The 19350-nt window shown below is 37.4% G+C and overlaps 1 protein-coding gene and 1 long non-coding RNA gene across 12 annotated transcripts in view; one reads left to right on the plus strand and one right to left on the minus strand.

Annotated features, from left to right (window-relative positions):
- Positions 1 to 19350, minus strand: part of MON2 (MON2 homolog, regulator of endosome-to-Golgi trafficking) — a 133609-nt gene that overhangs the window by 109579 nt on the left and 4680 nt on the right. For 8 of the 11 annotated variants that reach the window (XM_030822311.1, XM_030822309.1, XM_030822310.1 and 5 more), the window contains exon 2: positions 6645 to 6708. In XM_030822311.1, the coding sequence (XP_030678171.1) occupies positions 6645 to 6708 (64 nt within the window). Of the gene's footprint in view, positions 1 to 772; positions 1839 to 3760; positions 4942 to 6644; positions 7073 to 19350 lie in introns of those variants that run through there. The other 3 variants (XM_030822313.1, XM_030822312.1, XM_030822315.1) reach the window with 3 other exon arrangements.
- Positions 5149 to 8533, plus strand: LOC105740468. Its single transcript, XR_001116522.2, has 2 exons — positions 5149 to 6116; positions 7850 to 8533. It is a non-coding gene; the product is annotated as an uncharacterized LOC105740468 (long non-coding RNA).

A 19350-nucleotide genomic window follows, 5' to 3' on the forward strand; every position in this document is an offset into this window, starting at 1 on the left:
GCTACAACCAGGTCTACCAAGCTGAGATAAACTTAAGGTAGCAATAAAAATTAATTTTTAAATTTATTTTAATGTAATTCAAAGGAATCAAACATCTATTTCTCATCTGTTCCCTCCCAATTTATATGAGAATAATCAAAAAGGAAGTTTATGTTATCGAGAATAAATGATCAACAAAACAATAAAACCTAGTTATCTATTCTAAGTCTTCTGAAGTATACTTTGAAAAACAAAAACACATCCACTGTATTGAGATCATAATTCAGTAAGAGAAAAATCATAAGGAAAAAAGTTACTGCTTTTCCTTTTCTTCTTTAAAAAGTGGTAATAGTCCAAAGAAGTATAAATTATTCTTGCTCTTCCAACTGAGAGATACCCACTCTCCACAATAACTTTAATAATATGTTAGTTAATGATAGCTTTACGTAAATACCTTCCTACAGACTGAGATTTTGGAAATCACACTGAGGAAAAGGCTGTACAGCAATATAAAGAAGACATTTTACTTTAACCATTTTCTATGTCATTCCAGAAAAAAAACAAAACAACAACAAAAAAACAGAAAAAGCTGATTCTTTTTGATCAAAGTTATTTGTTTATATTTTCATTAAAACATAAAAATAGGTTACGGTGAGGGATAAAAGAAAAAGTTTATTTTCCACCTAAGTCCCTCAATAAGTGTAACTCTTTAATAGAGTAACACTGTGTGTTGGATAAGTACTGTATTTCCAAATTATATAACTGTGAGATCAAATGATGCACTTTCACACACCTGAAAAAGGTCCACCAGGTCCCCATATCCTAGGGGTTTCCTTGCTCTGAGCAGTTTCACTGCATAATTGCAGTTTTTATCCTGGAAAAAAAGAATTAAACTAGGATACCCCACTATGAATCATATTAACAGGGGTAATAAAAGTTTTATTGTGAAAAATTTTAACGGCCATTAAAAAATAAACTTCAATTCTTATGAAAGACAATGTGACTTAGACATTATTTTGATACTCAAAATGCTTAAAATCTAGTTCTGGGGAAGACTGATCTTCCTAACAACATTAAAAAGTATTTTAGTGGGTTCAAAAGGTCTGAAAATATATTTAAATGATTCCAGAATGAGGACAAATGAAAGTCTAGGCAGTTTCACATTAAAAGCACATTACAGGAAAGGGAAGGGCTATTTAACAAATGATGTTGGTTCAATTGGTTAGTAATTTTGCAAAAGAAAAAATCTAAATCCTCACATTACCCGACATATTATTAAGAAAAATCAAAACATAAAATAAAAATGACTATCAACTATGTAGAAGGAGAAGGTCATCCTAAGTGCAGAGCTACAAAAGAAATCAGAAAAAGTGGTTAGGTTATATAAAACTGAAAAGCCTCTAGATAAAAAAATTAAAAGGTAAATGGCCTAGAAAAAATATGATATCAACATGATGGGAGGTTAATATTTTTCCTGTATCAATAGCTCAAGCAATTTGACAAGGAAAACACAAAAGTTTGAAGAAATGAATGTAAAATTTTAAAAAAGAATAATTTAATACAGGGAAAAATGATCAACATCTAATGGAAGTAAGAATTCATTTGTCTAATTACCAAAAGACTTTTAAAAATAATAATCCTGGCAAGGAGGTTATAAAAACATGCTCACTTATTGTTGGTAAAGGCATAAACTTTCATCTTTTTGGAAAGCAGTATGGTAACATTCTAAGAATTTTAAACATATTCATACCCTTTAACTTTATAATCCCACTTCTAGAAATTTATTAAGAAATAATTCTAAATACTGAAATATGCCTAACATAAGGAAATCGTTAAACTATAATCCACTTGCTGAAATATCATACAGCAATTTTATTAAATTTTTAAATTTCTTTTTCTTTATTATAGTTTAAGTTAGAACATGCAGGTTTGTTACACTGGTATACATATGCCATGGTGGTTTGCTGCACCCATCAACCCATCATCTACATTAGGTATTTCTCCTAATGCTATCCCTCCCCTGTCATACAGCAATTTAAAACATTTAAAAAGACTGGCATCAAAGAAAAATATTTATAACAAAAAATACAAATGATATAAGAATGTAAATTTTAAAAAGAAACAAAGAATAAATAAAAGCACACTGTACTGTAGATAAACTATGTAATCTCCCTAGCTCAACAGGTCAATTTCTGAAAATGGCATTATTTACAGCCCCTCGTGTCTTCTAGCCTGGATTTTAGAAACAGCTTCCCAAAAGATCTCTGCCTAAATGATGATACACTGAAATATATCCTCCATACTGCTATCCTAATTTACTTAAAATATAAATATGAGCGTGTCACTTCCCTGACTCAAACTCTTCCCATCATGCTGCTCAGGATATCACATAATGGCCCCTATGAAATTCCTGACACCTATTCCCCCTTCATACTTTACAGTCAGGCAACACTTCAATAGTGTATCCGAATACACCAAGCTGTATACACAAACCTCATGTATTTAAGAAGTCCCCTTTACTTTATACTTTTATATTTTATTTGCCTGGCTAAGTCTTCCTCAGGCTTCCAGACTCAGCCTCAGATTCCCAGGCTGGGTTAGGTGCCTTCCCTATGTCCCCGTAACAACTCTCTCTATACTTCCACCTTGGCATTAACCACATAGTATAAAAATTCTATGCTGAGGGTCAGTCTCCTTCATTTTTCTGTTATCTGGTTGACATGAACTTAAGATGATAAAATGTACTCAAATCATGTAAAATTAAAGAGAGGTAGAAAAACATACTAGAGGCAGCAATGACTTAGTTGCCTCTTAGTGTAATTTATTTATTAGCCTACATTTAATGAAGGCTTACTATTTCCCATGTAGGATGCTAAATACTGGCAACACAAGTCACGATAAGATGTTGACTCTGACCTCAGGAAGTATGTCATCTAGAAGAAAAAGTTTCTAGAAAAGGTCTTCAAAAGCCAAATGAAGGAGTAGGTAGGCTAAACAGAATGAAGGGCACAAACATTTCTTTCAAGTGTATTTCTTGTATTTCCATATAGACTGGAGGTGAATTTCATTACCCATCTTTATATCTCCTCTAATGATTCTTACATAATTATTTACTCATTAGGAATATGTTGCATGATATATTCTATAGAAGTCTGTAAAATATCACAAGCACATTTTTTATAAGAAAATATATTAAATATATAAATATAAATGTATTCAATTTTAAAAGCAAATAAATTACCTTTTTAAATCAGAAAAAAATTCCAAAGTATATTTACTCATTGCTACTTAAAGACCTTTTAGTTATGACCTTTAAAAGCTCATAATTAAAAGGTCTTTCAAAAGAAGATGAGGGAACAACATGTGAAAAAAGAACAAAAGTCACATCTACTGATTATTTATGTAAAAATTCTTTATGTATACTGACAGCAGCTGAAAGCAGCCACAGGTAGATGTAACCACTATGGTTTGGGGTAGGGGAATATACAATGTTAAAAGATACCACAACTTCATTGATTTCCTTGTTACAAATATTTATGCAAAAAGCAGATTATGTAATTTTTATATAACAAAGAATTTCTGAATTTTTAGTATACTATAAGCTAGGATAATAAACACAATTTGTAATATATAATATTCATATAATAAATGTAAGATTAAGGCATTTGGCCTTGTAAATGAAAACTTTATGTTGCTATCTCTCATTTTCAAAGTTTTATTTTTAAAGAAAATGGAAATTTTGAGATAATGATCTGTACATCTGAATCAATGCTGACATTACCTGGCATAGCATTCCCACTTATGTCAGCATTCATGACAGCAGTGAAAACAAAGAAAAATAAACATTAAAGGAGGATGCTTAAAAGAAGGGGAGATGTAAAGCAAAGACTTACTCTGAAATATAAATAATATTCCCTTGGACAATAAATCTAAGAAAACTAAAGCTGACTAGAAATCTGTGCCGAGTATCATTAATTAAACTACTTGATCCAAATTAAAAGTTACCATTCTTACAACAAATCTTTATATATTCTGAAAATACAGAGACATGTGAGATTTCAATATCCAATCTCATTTGAGACTCCTCAATTGTTTGGTATTTTTGACATACATTAGAGCACAAAAGCAGTATAGTCTCCTATACTCTCAAGTACCATAAAGAAGTAAATACTTCTCAGGAAATTTTAAAAAGTTAACTAAAAATTTTTCTCAGTATTAACTGTACTCTTAATTATATAGTTTAGAAACTATATACTGACTAATTTAAACTCTGTTTTGAAGAGCCTCTGATTTTCAAGATGATAGTGGTCTATAAATCTATAACTTTTAGGTATAATTGCTTTAAATACTTCATAAAAAATACTAGGATAAAGTTGAAGTGTGAATATGCCTCCTCAAGTATATGGGCTCCGGATACCATGAAGATTAAAACATGACTATTAATTGTAGTTGCACCAGATCTGTTCTAACTTGACTTGAATAACGCTAATTGAATTAAAATGAAATTAACAGCCTGCCTATATATTTAAATCATACCAACTAAGTCAAAATTTTTCTTACTCATCTTAAGAGTAATTTATTAGACATTTTACTTGGGATAGAATGCTAGAATAACAGTGATCCTCTGAAGAAATCAGTCTTTTTTTAAAAAAAGTCTTCCACAAACTATAAAACCAATAAAAATTGTATTACTGGAGAATAATTAAGGACTTACCATGGTATCAACAATGATATTAGCAACAGTAAATATTTTAAATATTTACAGTGATATTCTAATATGATTGGCCTATGGTAAGTCTCCAACATAAAAATATCCAGGTCATCATTTTTCTTTAAACACCAATTTCCCCACAGTAGCTAATCTGCCTAATGTACATCTCCCATTAAAACCCACATGCTGGCCGGGCGCAGTGGCTCACGCCTGTAATCCCAACGCTTTGAGAGGCCAAGGCGGGAGGACCACGAGGTCAGGACTTCGAGACCAGCCTGGCCAACATGATGAAACCCTGTCTCTACTAAAAATACAAAAATTAGCCAGATGTGGTGTTGGGCACCTGAAATCTCAGCTACTCGGGTGGCTGAGGCAGGAGAATTGCTTGAACCCAGGAGGCAGAGGTTGCAATAAGCCGAGATCACACCATTGCACTCCAGCCGGGACGACAAGAGCGAAAGTCCATCTCAGGAAAAACAAACAGACAAAAAAAACCCACTTGCCAGCCTTCCTACCCCTACCATGTGCACCTCTGCCTTTACCCACCACTTTCACTATACCTCTTCTCAATGTGCACACAGAGCATTATTCACTTATGTGCATAATGTTATAAAATTATTTGGTGTTTTGATAGACTGTTCAAAATCAGGGAAAAAGCTGTGGGAAACAGATGTAATTGAGGTGAGTTTATGCTAAGGGCAAATTTCCAGCAAAGCTGGATAGCCTACGTGAAATCCACTCTTGCCCCCGATCCTTAATCTGCCCCCAAAAATCTTCATTTCATTTCGTAACACTCTGAAATCCCACCAGTTACAGACTTACTGGTATCCCTTTTAAAAAATGTAAACTATATGAAAGTTAAAGAGATTATTTACTATTTGGACTCTGTGTAAATTAATTTAATAGGACTATTTTCCTCACAGATTAGCTGAGATCAACAGCACTACTGGAACTGGAAATGCAGATTAAAGGAGCACTGAAGCAAGCACTGGTTACGTATGTAATACTGGGAGTAAGTAGCTAACATGGAAACCTGGTGATACCATGGCAGCACACTGTACGAGGAAGAACATGGATGGGCTCCTGAACACTCCTGGATTTTAATCTGGTTCTACCGCCTTTCCTGTGACCTTGCGCAAGTAACTTAACCTCTTCACATCTCAATTTGCTCTACTATCAAGTAAGATAATATTTCCCCACAAGGTTGTTATGTAAGACAGAATGACACAAGTGCCTTGCATATAACAGATTCTTAAAAAAAAAAAAAAAAAAAAAAAAAGCCAGTTTACCTCTGTTCCATGTTCATTATTGAGGCAAGAACAAAAGGCACCAAGGAAGAGAAAGGAGTGGACTGGGTAGAAAAGAAGGATGCAAAAGAGAAACTCCTGAAAATTCCTCCTTGAAAACCGGGTTCAATCAGGAGAAGGTGAGAAAATATTTTTTTCTTTTCTCTACTTCACTCTCATTCTTTTCTCATGATCATATTGTCTTAATCCCAAGACTCAAAATTCATATGGTACAACTAAATACAGAAGACTATGTTATGAACTGTTCGTATTATATTAAAGAGAAAGTAGATCACAGAAGGTGGACTGAGAACCAATCTTTCATTCAATACAATGGAACAAATATTACTGAATGCTTTTTATGGTGTGTCTCAGGTGATTAGCAGGAAGTGGAGGAGAATGCAAGATGAGTAAGAAAAAAATTCCTTGCCTTTAAGGAGTTAGCAGTGTTAAGCTTTCTGATTTCAGAGAATTTTTATAGCATTCATCTCTGGGAAACACAATCAGTTCATAAGTTATGGACTTTTGCCCATTCTGTATCAATATGAATAGCAAATGTTAGGGCATGACGAAGAGATGTTACAGAAAACTGACGGCTTTTACAATAAAGATTCTACTTTTACTATTAGTCAAATTTTTATTATTAAATTTTTAATACAAAAAATTACCTGCCAAAATTTCAGTGTTTCGTGCAGCAATTGTTTTAACTTTTATTATTCCTGATTCAGCAGCCTGCAAGAATAGAAATAATTAGAACACAAAATTTACTGCCAAAATGAATTATCTATGGAAAATAAGTCATATGTGATAGACAAAATATCAAGCAAAAAGTCAGTCACTACCCTACCACCTTTTTAATTTTCAAACCATCAGATACTAAGCCCAGTAGTGACATACACGTTAAATGTAATAAAACATGATTAATTTGATTATTCACATGCAAACTCTGAATGCACTACAACATGTTGCCTTCCTCTGCCTTAAGGCATTATCTGGAATACCTCAATCCCCTGCAAAGTTAAATTTTCCGAGAATAAAAATAACAAACAAAAACAAAATGTACTGAAAATAATTAGGCTCCTTTTCCCCATTTCAAGCCTCCTCTCCCTCCACCACACACAAAAAAATTATAGAACACTGCAAAATCAAGTAAAACTACTGTGTTGGATTTATTTATTTATTTTTGATGGAGTTTTTTGCTCTTGTTGCTCAGGCTGGAGTCCAATGGCACGATCTTGGCTCACTACAACCTCCGCCTCCCTGGTTCAAGCCATTCTCCTGCCTCAGCCTCCCAAGTAGCTGGGATTACAGGCACCCACCACCATGCTTGGCTAATTTTTGTATTTTTAGTAGAGTGTTTTATTTTTGTACTTTTTGTATTTTTGTATTTTTAGTTAGCCAGGCTGGTCTTGAACTCCTGACCTCAAGTGATCCACCCATCTCAGCCTCCCAACGTGCCGGGATTATAGGCATGGGCCACGGTGCCCAGACCTGTGTTGGATCTTAAAAGCTACTTTTTCTTTTTTGAGAATGGATAACCAAACACTTCATTGACCGTAGTATGTTTAGCGGGCAGTACTGGCAAGTCACATAGTATTTTACAGAATGCCACAGAACTGCACTGTCCAATTTGGTAGCCATTTGGCTACATGTGGCTATTAAGCACTTGAAATGTGGCCAGTCTGAATTGAGCTATGCTCTAAGTGTAAAATATATACCAGGTTTTGAAGACTTAGTATTAAAAAAAAGAATATAACCTATCCCCTAAATATTTATACTGACTGCATGTTGAAATAATATTTCAAATTATTACGTTAAATTATTATTAAAATTAAATGTCTGTTTCTTTTTACTTTTCTTCCCCTTTTTTTAGAGACAGGATCTTGCTGTACTGCCAAGCCTGGAGTGCAATGCCACAATCATGGCTATAGCAGCCTCGAACTACTGGGCTCAAGTGATCCTTCCACCACCATCTTCCAAGTAGCTGGTACTATAGGTGCATGCCACCATGTCCAGCTAATTTTTTAGGTTTTTTTGTAGAGACAGGGCCTTGCTATATTGCCCAGGCTAGTCTTGAACTCCTGGCCTCAACCAATCCTCCCACCTCAGCCTCCCAAAGTGCTAGGATTACAAGCACGAGCCACTGCACCTGGCTTCTTTTTACTTTTTAATGCAGTTAAAAATTACATGTATGTATTACATCTGTAGCCCACATTATAATTCCATTGAAGAGTGCTGAGATATAATATTGATGTATTATTTCCATCATAGAAACTTGGAACATTTTTATTATTTAGAAACATGCTATTTTATACATACACTGTTATCTATACTTCCAAAGATAGTAAGTACGTACTCATAAGAAGCTATATGTACAAGTTTTCTTATTAATTTGCTTGCTACTTGGTCATTTATTTTATCTCTTACTCCTTGCTAAGGGACAAGTGGTAGCAGTCTCTAAAGGTTTAAAAATAATTACGTAAAAACACCAGTATGCTATGGCCTGTTAGTCTGACAAACAATGAATTGATGTCTAAAAATAAAGAACACATTGTAAGATATACCATGTGCAGTAGACTTCTGTCATTTTGTTGACTCCAAGCATGTCAAGCACTTGCTTGTGTTTGAAGAATTCCTAACTTCATAAATTTTGGTGCAAAACAGAGCCTATGTTCCACTATTAAAATTGAAAATGTAGATGCTTTTCCACATGCCCTGCTGGCAGCCTATGCTTACCCACAGAGATGTACCCACCAGCAATTTTGAATGTGGAGCCTAGTAACAAAGAGCAGAGACAACAAAGAATTCTTTCTGATGACAGCAATAGTGAAAGCAGTATCTAGTTTCCGAAGGCAGCAGAACCAGTAGTGGCCTAGAGTGACCAGCATACCCAGAAGTGCAATCAGCAGCATCCAGTCATTATTCAGCAGACACAGCCGTAATGGTCGTGCTGGCATGAGTTTTGCCATGGTTCTAGTTGTTTAGCCTCCCCTTTGTTCATATACTTTTTCTAGGGCTGGCTCCATCCAGCCTTCTACCAACTCTGTAAACCACTCAATATCCTATCAGTAAGGTTTATTTCAGCTTAAATCAGCCAGAGTCAGTTTTCATTGCTCACAACTAAGAAGCCTAATGGATACACTAGGACTTATTTCTAAAACTTTAGAAAACGGAAAGGTCCCAAATTAAATTAGTACATCTCCTAGAAGAAAAACATGGTCGAAATGAATTACTTCAGGGAAAGATTATTGGTTTTCTGATTATTTGGGCAGTGTATATTAGAAACACCGGAAGCTTTTAAATAAGTCCTGATGCCCCGATTGCAACCTAGTTAAGCCAGAATGACTGCTGGTGGGAGCCAGCTATCAGTATTTTTTTTTTTTTTTTTTGAGACGGAGTCTCGCTCTTTCACCCAGGCTGGCTCGATCTCTGCTCACTGCAAGCTCCGCCTCCCGGGTTCACGCCATTCTCCTGCCTCAGCCTCCCGAGTAGCTGGGACTACAGGCGCCCGCCAACACGCCCGGCTAATTTTTTGTATTTTTAGTAGAGACGAGGTTTCACCATGTTAGCCAGGATGGTCTCGATCTCCTGACCTCGTGATCCACCCGCCTCAGCCTCCCAAAGTGCTGGGATTACAGGCATGAGCCACCACACCTGGCCGAGCCATCAGTATTTTTAAAAATCTTCATGTGTTTCCAATATACAGTAAAATTCAAGAGACTACAGCAATAATATAAGCAAGAGATGATGATGGATTGGCCCAAGATTGTTAGTGACAGAGATGGTAAGAAGTGGTGAGATTATCGATATACCCTGAAGATGTACAAACCACAGCAAATTTACCACTGTAAAAATTATAGAACACTGAAATTATTATGTGTATTCTGTAACATTCACACACCCCATCTCAAATTATCTTGGATCAATTTCTTACTGAGGCAGTGGAAATTAATCTGTGGTCACTGAAATTTCTTCCATCTTCATTTTCAAGTTTAACTTCTCCCCTTTCTCACTATGGCCCTATATACCTTGCATAGGTCCAAAGTCAATATGTGGTTTTGCTTCGGTGCAAACAAAGATTGATTACATTGAACCATCATAAATATGGATGTAATTTATCCAGACTTTCTAAATTCTAGTCAGTCAAACCTTAACGGTTTCCAAAATCCATCCTGTGGCATGCTACATGATAGATGTCAGTAAATGATTTCAAATTTGCCATAGTCCTGTTTCCTGAGATGAATAAGAGTTGAACCATGAATGTGTGCACATGTCTAATAAATATCTTCATGCAAACACACAATAAGGAGAAGGGAAAGGAAGTTTGTTTTTCATTTTGAGACCAGGTCTTACTCTGTCACCCAGGCTGGAGTGGCAACGGCGTGATCACAGATCACTGCAGCATGGACCTCTAGGCTCAAGCAATCCATCCATCTCAGCCTCCTGAGTAGCCTGGGACCACAGGCACACACCACCACACCTGACTAATTTTTTTTTTTTTTTGTAGAGACAAGGTCTCCCTATGTTGTCTAGGCTAGTCTCAAACTCCTGGGCTCAAGCGATCCTCCTGTCTCAGCTTCCCAAAGTGCTGAGATTATAGGGGTGAGCCACCGTGCCTGGTCAGGTGTTTTTTAAGCAGTTCCAAAATGGTATTTTAAAAGATACGTAATCAGTATTTTCATTCCTAAATTCAAGGAATTGCCAAAAGGACTGTTTGTTGCCTTAGATATAATTAGACCTATCACATAGCTCCTCATTTTTAACATACAAGTTTCTACTGTCAAAATACTCTGGAATTGTATCATTTTATTCTCATAGGCACCCTGTGTTGATGGAAAATTTCTCTATCAATGATTATTGACACACTTGTATATCACTTAGGTATGAAATAAGACTAGCCTACATCTTACATCTTTAAGGTTATTCTGTAGGAACAGAGGTCTTCGCAATCAGATTTCCTCCTATGTATCAAGGATTGTAGGTGTGAAAAAAAATTGTTAGCTTCTTGTTTTAAAAGTATTCCCTATTCTGATCAGATACCATGTATATCTGTAGGGAACCTAATAAATTGTAAACATGGTTGTTTTTTTTTTTTCCTTAATTGATACTCATGCAAAAAAAAAAAAAAAAAAGAAGAAAAGGAGATGAAAAAAGTTCTACAGACTTGAATAGAAATGATATAGGTTAAGGTAATCTTATCTATTGCTGAGGACAATCCATGAGTTGGAAAGAATGCCAAAGCCTTAAATACACTGCAGGATTTAATATGTTACTCTTAATCTTCTCAAGAAACATTTTCTTCTTTTCTCAAAACCCTTTGCTGACTGCTTTTCTAAGACCACCTAGAATATCCTTGACCCCATTTCTCACTCAGTAAACTCTTCCTGTGTAATATCATACAGCCAGCCCTCCATATCCACTGGTTTTGCATCTGTAGATTCAACCAACTGCAGATCAAAAATATTTGGGGGGGGGGGATATACACACACACACATTTTAAAATACAGTATAACAACTATTTACATAGCATTTACATTGTATTAGGTATTATCTAGAAATGACTGAAATTATATGGGAGGATATGCACATGTTATGTGCAAATATTACAACATGTCATATCAGGGGCTTGAATATCCTCAGATTTTGGTATTCCCTGGGGTTCTTGGAACCAATTCCCTGCAGATATCAAAGGATGGCTGTAATTTCATGGTTTCATTTACTTTCTAACTGCTGAAGACTTCTAAATTATATTCCTGTTCCTGATCTGTCTCCTATACTACAGAAATTATTAATCTAAATGTTTAAAAGGCACCTTAAATTCGACATGTTGAAAATAGATGTTATCATTTCCTTCTACCCCCAAACTCCTACCTCAGCCAGAAAAACCTATTTCTTCTTTCTACAATTTCTATTTTTCTTACCAGCAGCATCATCTATCCAGTCACTGACCAGATACCCGGGTTTTTTCCCTCAACTCACAAGTCTAATCAGCCACAAAGTCTTTTTAGTTAACCTATCTTGTACCTTTTTCTCAAATCTCACTCCCACACTTTAGTTCAAACACTCATTATTAACCTAAATGAAGAAATGTCTCTACCTAAAATCCTGTCCTCCATCCATCCACTGTCTCAATTCTTCAATGATTCCCTAGTGCCCACTCCTACTAGTGTTTCTCAAAATTTAGTACAGTACTGTAAGGACATCTTTTAAAAGGAAGAAACAAACTATGCACCTACCCAGTCACTGACAAATTTACATGTATATATAAATACAATCAGGAATATACTCTTTATAGGTCTTCAATTATAGTATCAACATATTCACAAATGAGATACAAACCCAAATTAGTACTAATTTAATGTGACAAATAATGCTTTGCTGAAATTAAACCACGAGTAACAACAAGATGATAGCTGTAGACTTATGGTGCAGGTCCTTCTGATTTTGTCACCCTCCTAGTGTCATAAGCAGTGACGGAAACCTTTTCTTCCATCACTTTCTTCTATGGTAACTAGTGAAAAGCCTTTCTACCTTTAGTACTGTCTATGGCTTGTACCTGTAACACTTTATCTTATTCATCTCATTATGTCTGTTTCTTCGTACTATCTATAAGAATAATAAAGATAAGAAACATATCTCATTCATATCTCTATATTATTAATGTCTATCCCAGTGCCTTTCATACAGTAGTTATATAATAAATGTTCCTAAGGGAAGAAATGGAAAGTTCTAAATGTACCAAAAAAACTTTAGTATTTTATACACACACACACACACACACACATTATATCTACAAGTGCCAATTCTAACTCACTTAAAAAGGGGAGATGGACTTTACTGTATCACAAATTGAAACATCCAGAGGTAGTCTGATCCAGAGATTTACAATGTCATCAGGGTTGCAGTTTCACTTATCTGCCATTCTCTTGGTTCTGCCCTGTTCCATGAGTAGGTTCATCCTCAGGCTGCATCCAACCTTGGCAACAACGGCTGCAGCCATTCTACACCTCAAATTTCATATGACACCATTTTGAAGGAGAGAAAGGGTCTCTTTCAGTAGCTTTAGAGAAAGAAAGAGAAAACTTTTCTTTCCCAGAAGCACTCACTAGCACTATGTAATTGCGCAGGAATGGAGGTGAGGTGGGGAACCGTTAGGAGGATTTAAAGTAGACTAATCTTAAGGCCAGAAGTAGTGGCTCACGCCTGTAATCCCAGCACTTTGGGAGGTCAAGGCGAGAGGATCGCTTGAGCCTCAGAGCTCATGACCAGCCTGGGCAACATAGGCAGATGCTGTCTTTAAAAAAAAAAAAAAAAAAAAAAAAATTAGGCAAACGTGGTGGTGTGAGCCTGTAGTATCAGATACTCGAGAAGCTGAGGTGGGAGCTCAGGTGGTCGAGGCTACAGTGAGTTGTGATTGCACTGCCACACTCCGGCCTGGGCAACAGAGAAAGACCCTGTCTCAAAATAAATAAATAAAAATAAAGTAGATTAAGTTAATCATGGTACCCTGGAGTTAGGAATGAGAATCCAAAGGGTTGAAAATGAGAGAAGAACATAGCCTACCACTGAAGGAAGCAAAAGGGAATGGATGGTAGCAAAGGAATTAACAAATGTCCACCATCAAAACTATGTACAGATTTACACACACACAAAAACTTATTTAAAAGGTTATTTTTTCCACAAAAGTTGCTGTTCTGCTTGTTTTTGTTTTTGAGATAAGGTATCACTCTGTCAACAGTAGTGTAAGGACATTCTTTGAAAGGAAAAAACTAACTATGGACCTACCCAGTACAGTGACGCCTTCATAACTCACTGCAGCATTGAATTCCTGGGCTCAACCAATCCTCCTGCCTTAGCCTCCCAAATGGCCGGGAGTATAGGCACACGCCACCACGTCCAGCTAATTTTTTAGTAGAGATGGGGGTCTTGCTATGTTGCCCAGGCTAGTCTCAAATTCCCATCTCAGTGATCCTCCAGTCTTGGCCTCCCAAAGTCCCAGGATTATATGCATAAGCTTCCACACCTACCCCCTGCTCTGTTTTTAAATAACAAATGTTTTTCACGATGTCTATAAGAATAAAACCTGGATATTAAGGCAAATTTACCAAAGGTCCAAATTATTTATCCACAGGACACAGCAAGAAACAAGAGCTAAAGAAGAAATGTGAGGCTGCGCATGGTGGTGCATGCCTGTAATCCCAATACTTTGGGAGGCTGAGGCGGGTGGATCATTTGAAGTCAGGCATTCAAGACTAGCCTGGCCAACATAATGAAATCCCGTCTCTACTAAAAATACAAAAAATTAGCCGGGCAGTAGTGGTGTGCACCTGTAATACCAGCTACACAGGAGGCTGAGGCAAGGGAATCGCTTGAGCCTGGGAGGCGTAGGTTGCAGTAAGCCTAGATCATGCCACTGCACTCCAGCCTGGGCGATGGAGCGAGACTCTGTCTCAAAAAAAAAAAGTGAAATTCAAGTTAATGGCAACTTAGATAAAATAATGTACTAATGAGACACAAGAGAGGTATGGAGCTGCCTGAAGACTTGTGATTTCAGATGTCAGGTAAAATCAAAAGACCTGAAGTCAAGTGTACACTGGGAGTACTTGATACATCTAGAACACCGTTTAGGTGACAAAATGCTCACAAAACAAATACTACATTGAAATCAATAAGATTTTCTTCTGTAACATTCAATTATTCTACAACCCTAAAAACCTCTAAAAATATATACCTATATGACATTCTATTCTAGAACCTCTAGCTTCTAGGAAACAAAATTTCCTTAACAAATCAAAGACTGGAATGCAGATTACATGAATATAACTAAAAATATATACATGGTATTCCCATATAGGTGGTATGCTTTTTCCTTCCTTTTCCTTTTTTTTTTTTTTTTTTGAGACGGAGTTTAGCTCTCATTGCCCAGGCTAGAGTGCAATGGTGAGATCTCAGCTCACTGCAACCTCCACCTCCTGGGTTCAAGCAATTCTCCTGCCTCAGCCTCCCGAGTAGCTGGTATTACAGGCGTCCACCACCATGCCCAGGTAATTTTTTTTATTTTTAGTAGAGATGGGATTTCGCCACATTGGCCAGGCTGGTCGTGAACTCCTGACCTCAGGTTATCAGCCCGCCTCGGCCTCCCAAAGTGCTGGGATTACAGGTGTGAGCCACTGTGCCTGGCTGAAGACTAAATTTTTAAGAAAAGGATGGGCGTGGTGGCTCACGCCTGTAATCCCAGCACTTTGGGAGGCTGAGGCGGGCAGATCATGAAGTCAGGAGTTCACGACCAGCCTGGCCAATATGGTGAAACTAAAATACAAAATTACTAAAAATACTAAATTACTAAATGCTAAATTCACTATAATGCAAAGCATTTGTATACCTAGGAGGTGCTAATTAGATACTTGTTGAAGATTAATTTTTTTTTAAAGATAGAGTTTCACTCTTTCACCCAGGCTAAATTACTAGATTACTAAAAATACTCTACCAAAAATACAAAAATTAGCCAGGCATGATAGCGGGCGCCTGTAATCCCAGCCACTTGGGAGGCTGAGGCATGAGAATCGCTTGAACCTGGGAGGTGGGGGTTGCAGTGAGCCGAGATCACGTCACTACACTCCAGCCTGGGCAAGAGTGAGAGACTCCATCTCCAAAAATAACAACAACAACAAAAAAACAAAGAAGCCATAACATGAAAGAGAGAAGCAGCAGGACGTATTTGGAGACTAGCAGGTAACCTAGTTGGGCTGTAGTATAAAGGCATATGAAGAAGACTTGAGGGTGATAAAGCTAAAAAGGAAGGTTAGGAAAATCAAGAGAATATTAAATGCTATGTTAAAGTCCTATAAGTAGAGTAGACATCCTGGGCTTCTGTATGGGTGACATACAGAATGATTTGAAGTCATGTATGCTATTAATGTATGTCAAAGGCCAGGCACAATGTTACTACTAGCATAATAGCTGAGAAAACAGAAAAAAGGAGAAGTATGCTAAAAATTACAGAGCTGGAAGGAACAGGTGACAGTGAATAAAGAGAGATGAGGGAGAGAAGATAGCCAAATATGACTAAAGTAGGCAACAGTGCTAGATACCATTAATAAAACAACTGAAATAGGGGGAAAATGACATTTTGAGGAAAAGACCAGTTCAATTACAAGAAGTTCTATCTGGCTGGCCACGATGGCTCACACCTGTAATCCCAGCACTTTGAGAGGCCGAGGCGGGCAGATAACCTGAGGTCAGGAGTTTGAGACCAGCCTGACCAACACAGAGAAACCTTGTCTCTACTAAAAATACAAAATTAGCCAGGCATGGTGGTGGGTGCCTGTAATCCCAGCTACTCAGGAAGCTGAGGCGAGATAATCACTTGAACCCGGGAGGCAGAAGTTGCGGTGAGCCGAGATTGCGCCACTGCACTCCAGCCTGGATAACACGAGTCTCAAAAGAAAAGAAAAAGAAGAGGCCAAGTGCAGTGGCTCATGCCTGTAATCCCAACACTTTGGGAGGCCAAGGCAGGTGGGTCACCTGAGGTCAGGAGTTCGAGACCAGCCTGGCCAACATGGTGAAACCCATCTCTACTGAAAATACAAAAATTAGCCGGGCATGGTGGCAGGCGCCTGTAATCCCAGCTACTCAGAAGGCTGAGGCAGGAGAATCGCTTGAACCCGGGAGGTGGAGGTTGCAGTGAGCTGAAATCGCGCCATTGCACTTAAGCCTGGGGGACAAGAGCGAGACTTTGTCTCAAAAAAAAAAAAAAAAAAAAAAAAAGAAAAAGAAAAAAGAAAGAAAGAAAAGAAAAAGAAGAAGTTCTGCTGACGCATGTGAAAAAACATCTTAGATGTGTTTGATGTGCAGCTGGAAATGCAGATCTACACTCAGTAAAGAGAGCAAATGAGTGAAGCAGATTTAAGAGTCATCAGCATCATAGGGAGGCCAGAGGCAATAGGAGTGGATGATGCCAAGCAGGTGAGCATGGAGAAAGAGAAGATCTGAAGACAGAACCTGGGAGACACTTGTATGTAAAGAAAAGGATGGCCGGGCACAGTGGCTCGGGTCTGTAATCCCAGCACTTTGGGAGGCTGAGGCAGGTGGATTGCTTGAGCTCAGGGATTCGAGACCAGCCCAGGCAACATGGCAAAATCCTGTCATTATGAAAAAATACAAAAATTTGCTGGCTGTGGTGGCATCTGCCTACAGTCCCAGCTACTCAGGAGGCTGAGGTGGGAGGATCATTTGAGCCTGGGAGACAGAGGCCGCAGTGAGCCAAGATAGCCCACTGTACTCCAACCAGGGTGACAGAGTGAGACCCTGTCTCAAAAAATAGAAACAAAAAGAAAAAAGAAAAGGATGTGGAACACTGAGAGGGGAAACAGGGAAGTACAGTGTTACAAAATTCAAAACTAGAGGGTTCCAAGATGGAAAGAATAACCAATAGTAAGAAATAATGAAGCAAGGTAAACAAATGGGAACAATAACAAAAACAATAAAGTTGTAAAGGTATGTGCAGCATGATATAATGGAAAATGGGAGACGAGTTAGAGATGGACTCATGTGGACTCACATACCATTTCCACCATTTTCCAGCTTTACTACCTTATGCAAATTACTAAACCTGTCTAAACCAGTTTCCTCATCTGTAAAATGAAATATTTAATATGGCATGTTGCATTAGAGTCTAAGGATGCAAAGTTCCAAGCCTAGTGGGAAGGCAACAGTTTATTCAACCTTGAGTTAACTTCATGAGAATAAAGGCAATTTCTCAATTATTTCTGTGTTCCTGCTGTGCTTTTTTAGGAGACTCATAAATTTGTGTTAAATTATAACAGTAACAGCAAAACCTTCGACTTCATACATGGTTGAAAATGTTCAGCTATACTTACATAAAGGAAAAAAGAAAAATAAATCAAATTTTGAAATATATCTTCCTTTTTGGCTTATAAATTAGAGACTATGTCTTTTATTTTTTCTGTCACCAAAGCACAGGTAATCATTTATTTCAGTTTATGGCTTTCAATATATAAAGCATGAATATATTATATTACGCTTATGGGAGAAAGAACACAATGTCAAGAGGAAGAAACTACAATACATTATCAAATTCTAAATCAAAACAGATCCCAAGTAAGCTCGTAAAGATTATCCAGCCCTCATCTTCACTGTCATAAGGTCGTGCAAATGAGGTGTTAACCCAACCAGGAGAGCCAATGACATTAGTCACAGTCCCTAAATATCTGGTTAAATGGCAAATCCTGTCACAGCAAGTAGAAGGTATCTCTTTTACCAGGGGTCTCCCTAAGTCAGTTAACAAAGCAAAACACCTGGATACTGAGGAACTCTATCACAAGAAATCTTTGCTTTTCTCTGCCAGCCAATTTCTATCAGGTCTCAATGGGTAACAGGAAACTTAAAGTACACAGCCTGGGAAGACTACTTGCACTTTTAAATTATTTATACCCTTACTGATTCTGCATCATTTAAAAAGAGAGAAAAGAAATCTATCCAATTCCCTAATTCTGACCACCTAAACTCAAATGAACTTCTTTCCCTTTACTCTTCTACCACCCATTCCCTGGACTTCATCATCCTCTAGTACTGGGCAATCTGAAATACAGGATTCCCACCATTGTCCCAACTCCTATCCTTCTAGCTCTCTCACTCCCCAACCCCACTGCTCTTTGATGAAATAGATAACCTTCCCATCATCATCCAATCAATCCCAACTATTGGCTTTCCTTCTTTGGGAATCCAACCTAGCTCTCACAATCCACCATTATTTCAACCACTCTTCCTGCTAAGACTCTTAAGTGTTCCAAGACAATTTCTCCTCCACTTCTCCAAAGTGATCCACTGCTCTCCTCAAACTTCCCACCCCCTACTTCTTTTATCACTTAATTATTCCTAGTAACAAGCTTGTTTCTTATCTTCCCAAGAAAGCAGAGGCCACAGACCAAACTGCCCACAACTTGTCGCTTCCTTCCGTCAAATTTGTCACATTCAAACCCGGTTTTTCCTCTGTCCTTCCTCTGTCAGAAGATAATGTGTCCTTTCTCAGATTGAAATCCTGTTCATATACTTATGCCACTGAAACTTCAGTTTTCTCTAACGAGTTTTACCCTTCTCTCCTGTATCTTTAACCTCAGTCTGCCCAGCAGCCTTTTTCTTTAATGTTGTTTCCCAAAGCTCCTTTTCCAGTCCTGATACTCTCACTCTATACACACACTCTTCCTGGCCCATTTCATCCACTTCTATGGTTTCTAATATCATTTATAAACTGATACTCCTAAATTTGAAATTCTAGACCTCCCTCTTAAGTGCCAAACCATCATTTTCAAACACCTACTGGTCAGTTCCACTTAGATGTTACACATAAATCTT

The sequence above is a fragment of the Nomascus leucogenys genome, chromosome 11, assembly GCF_006542625.1.
Source record: "Nomascus leucogenys isolate Asia chromosome 11, Asia_NLE_v1, whole genome shotgun sequence".
Lineage (NCBI taxonomy): Eukaryota > Metazoa > Chordata > Mammalia > Primates > Hylobatidae > Nomascus > Nomascus leucogenys.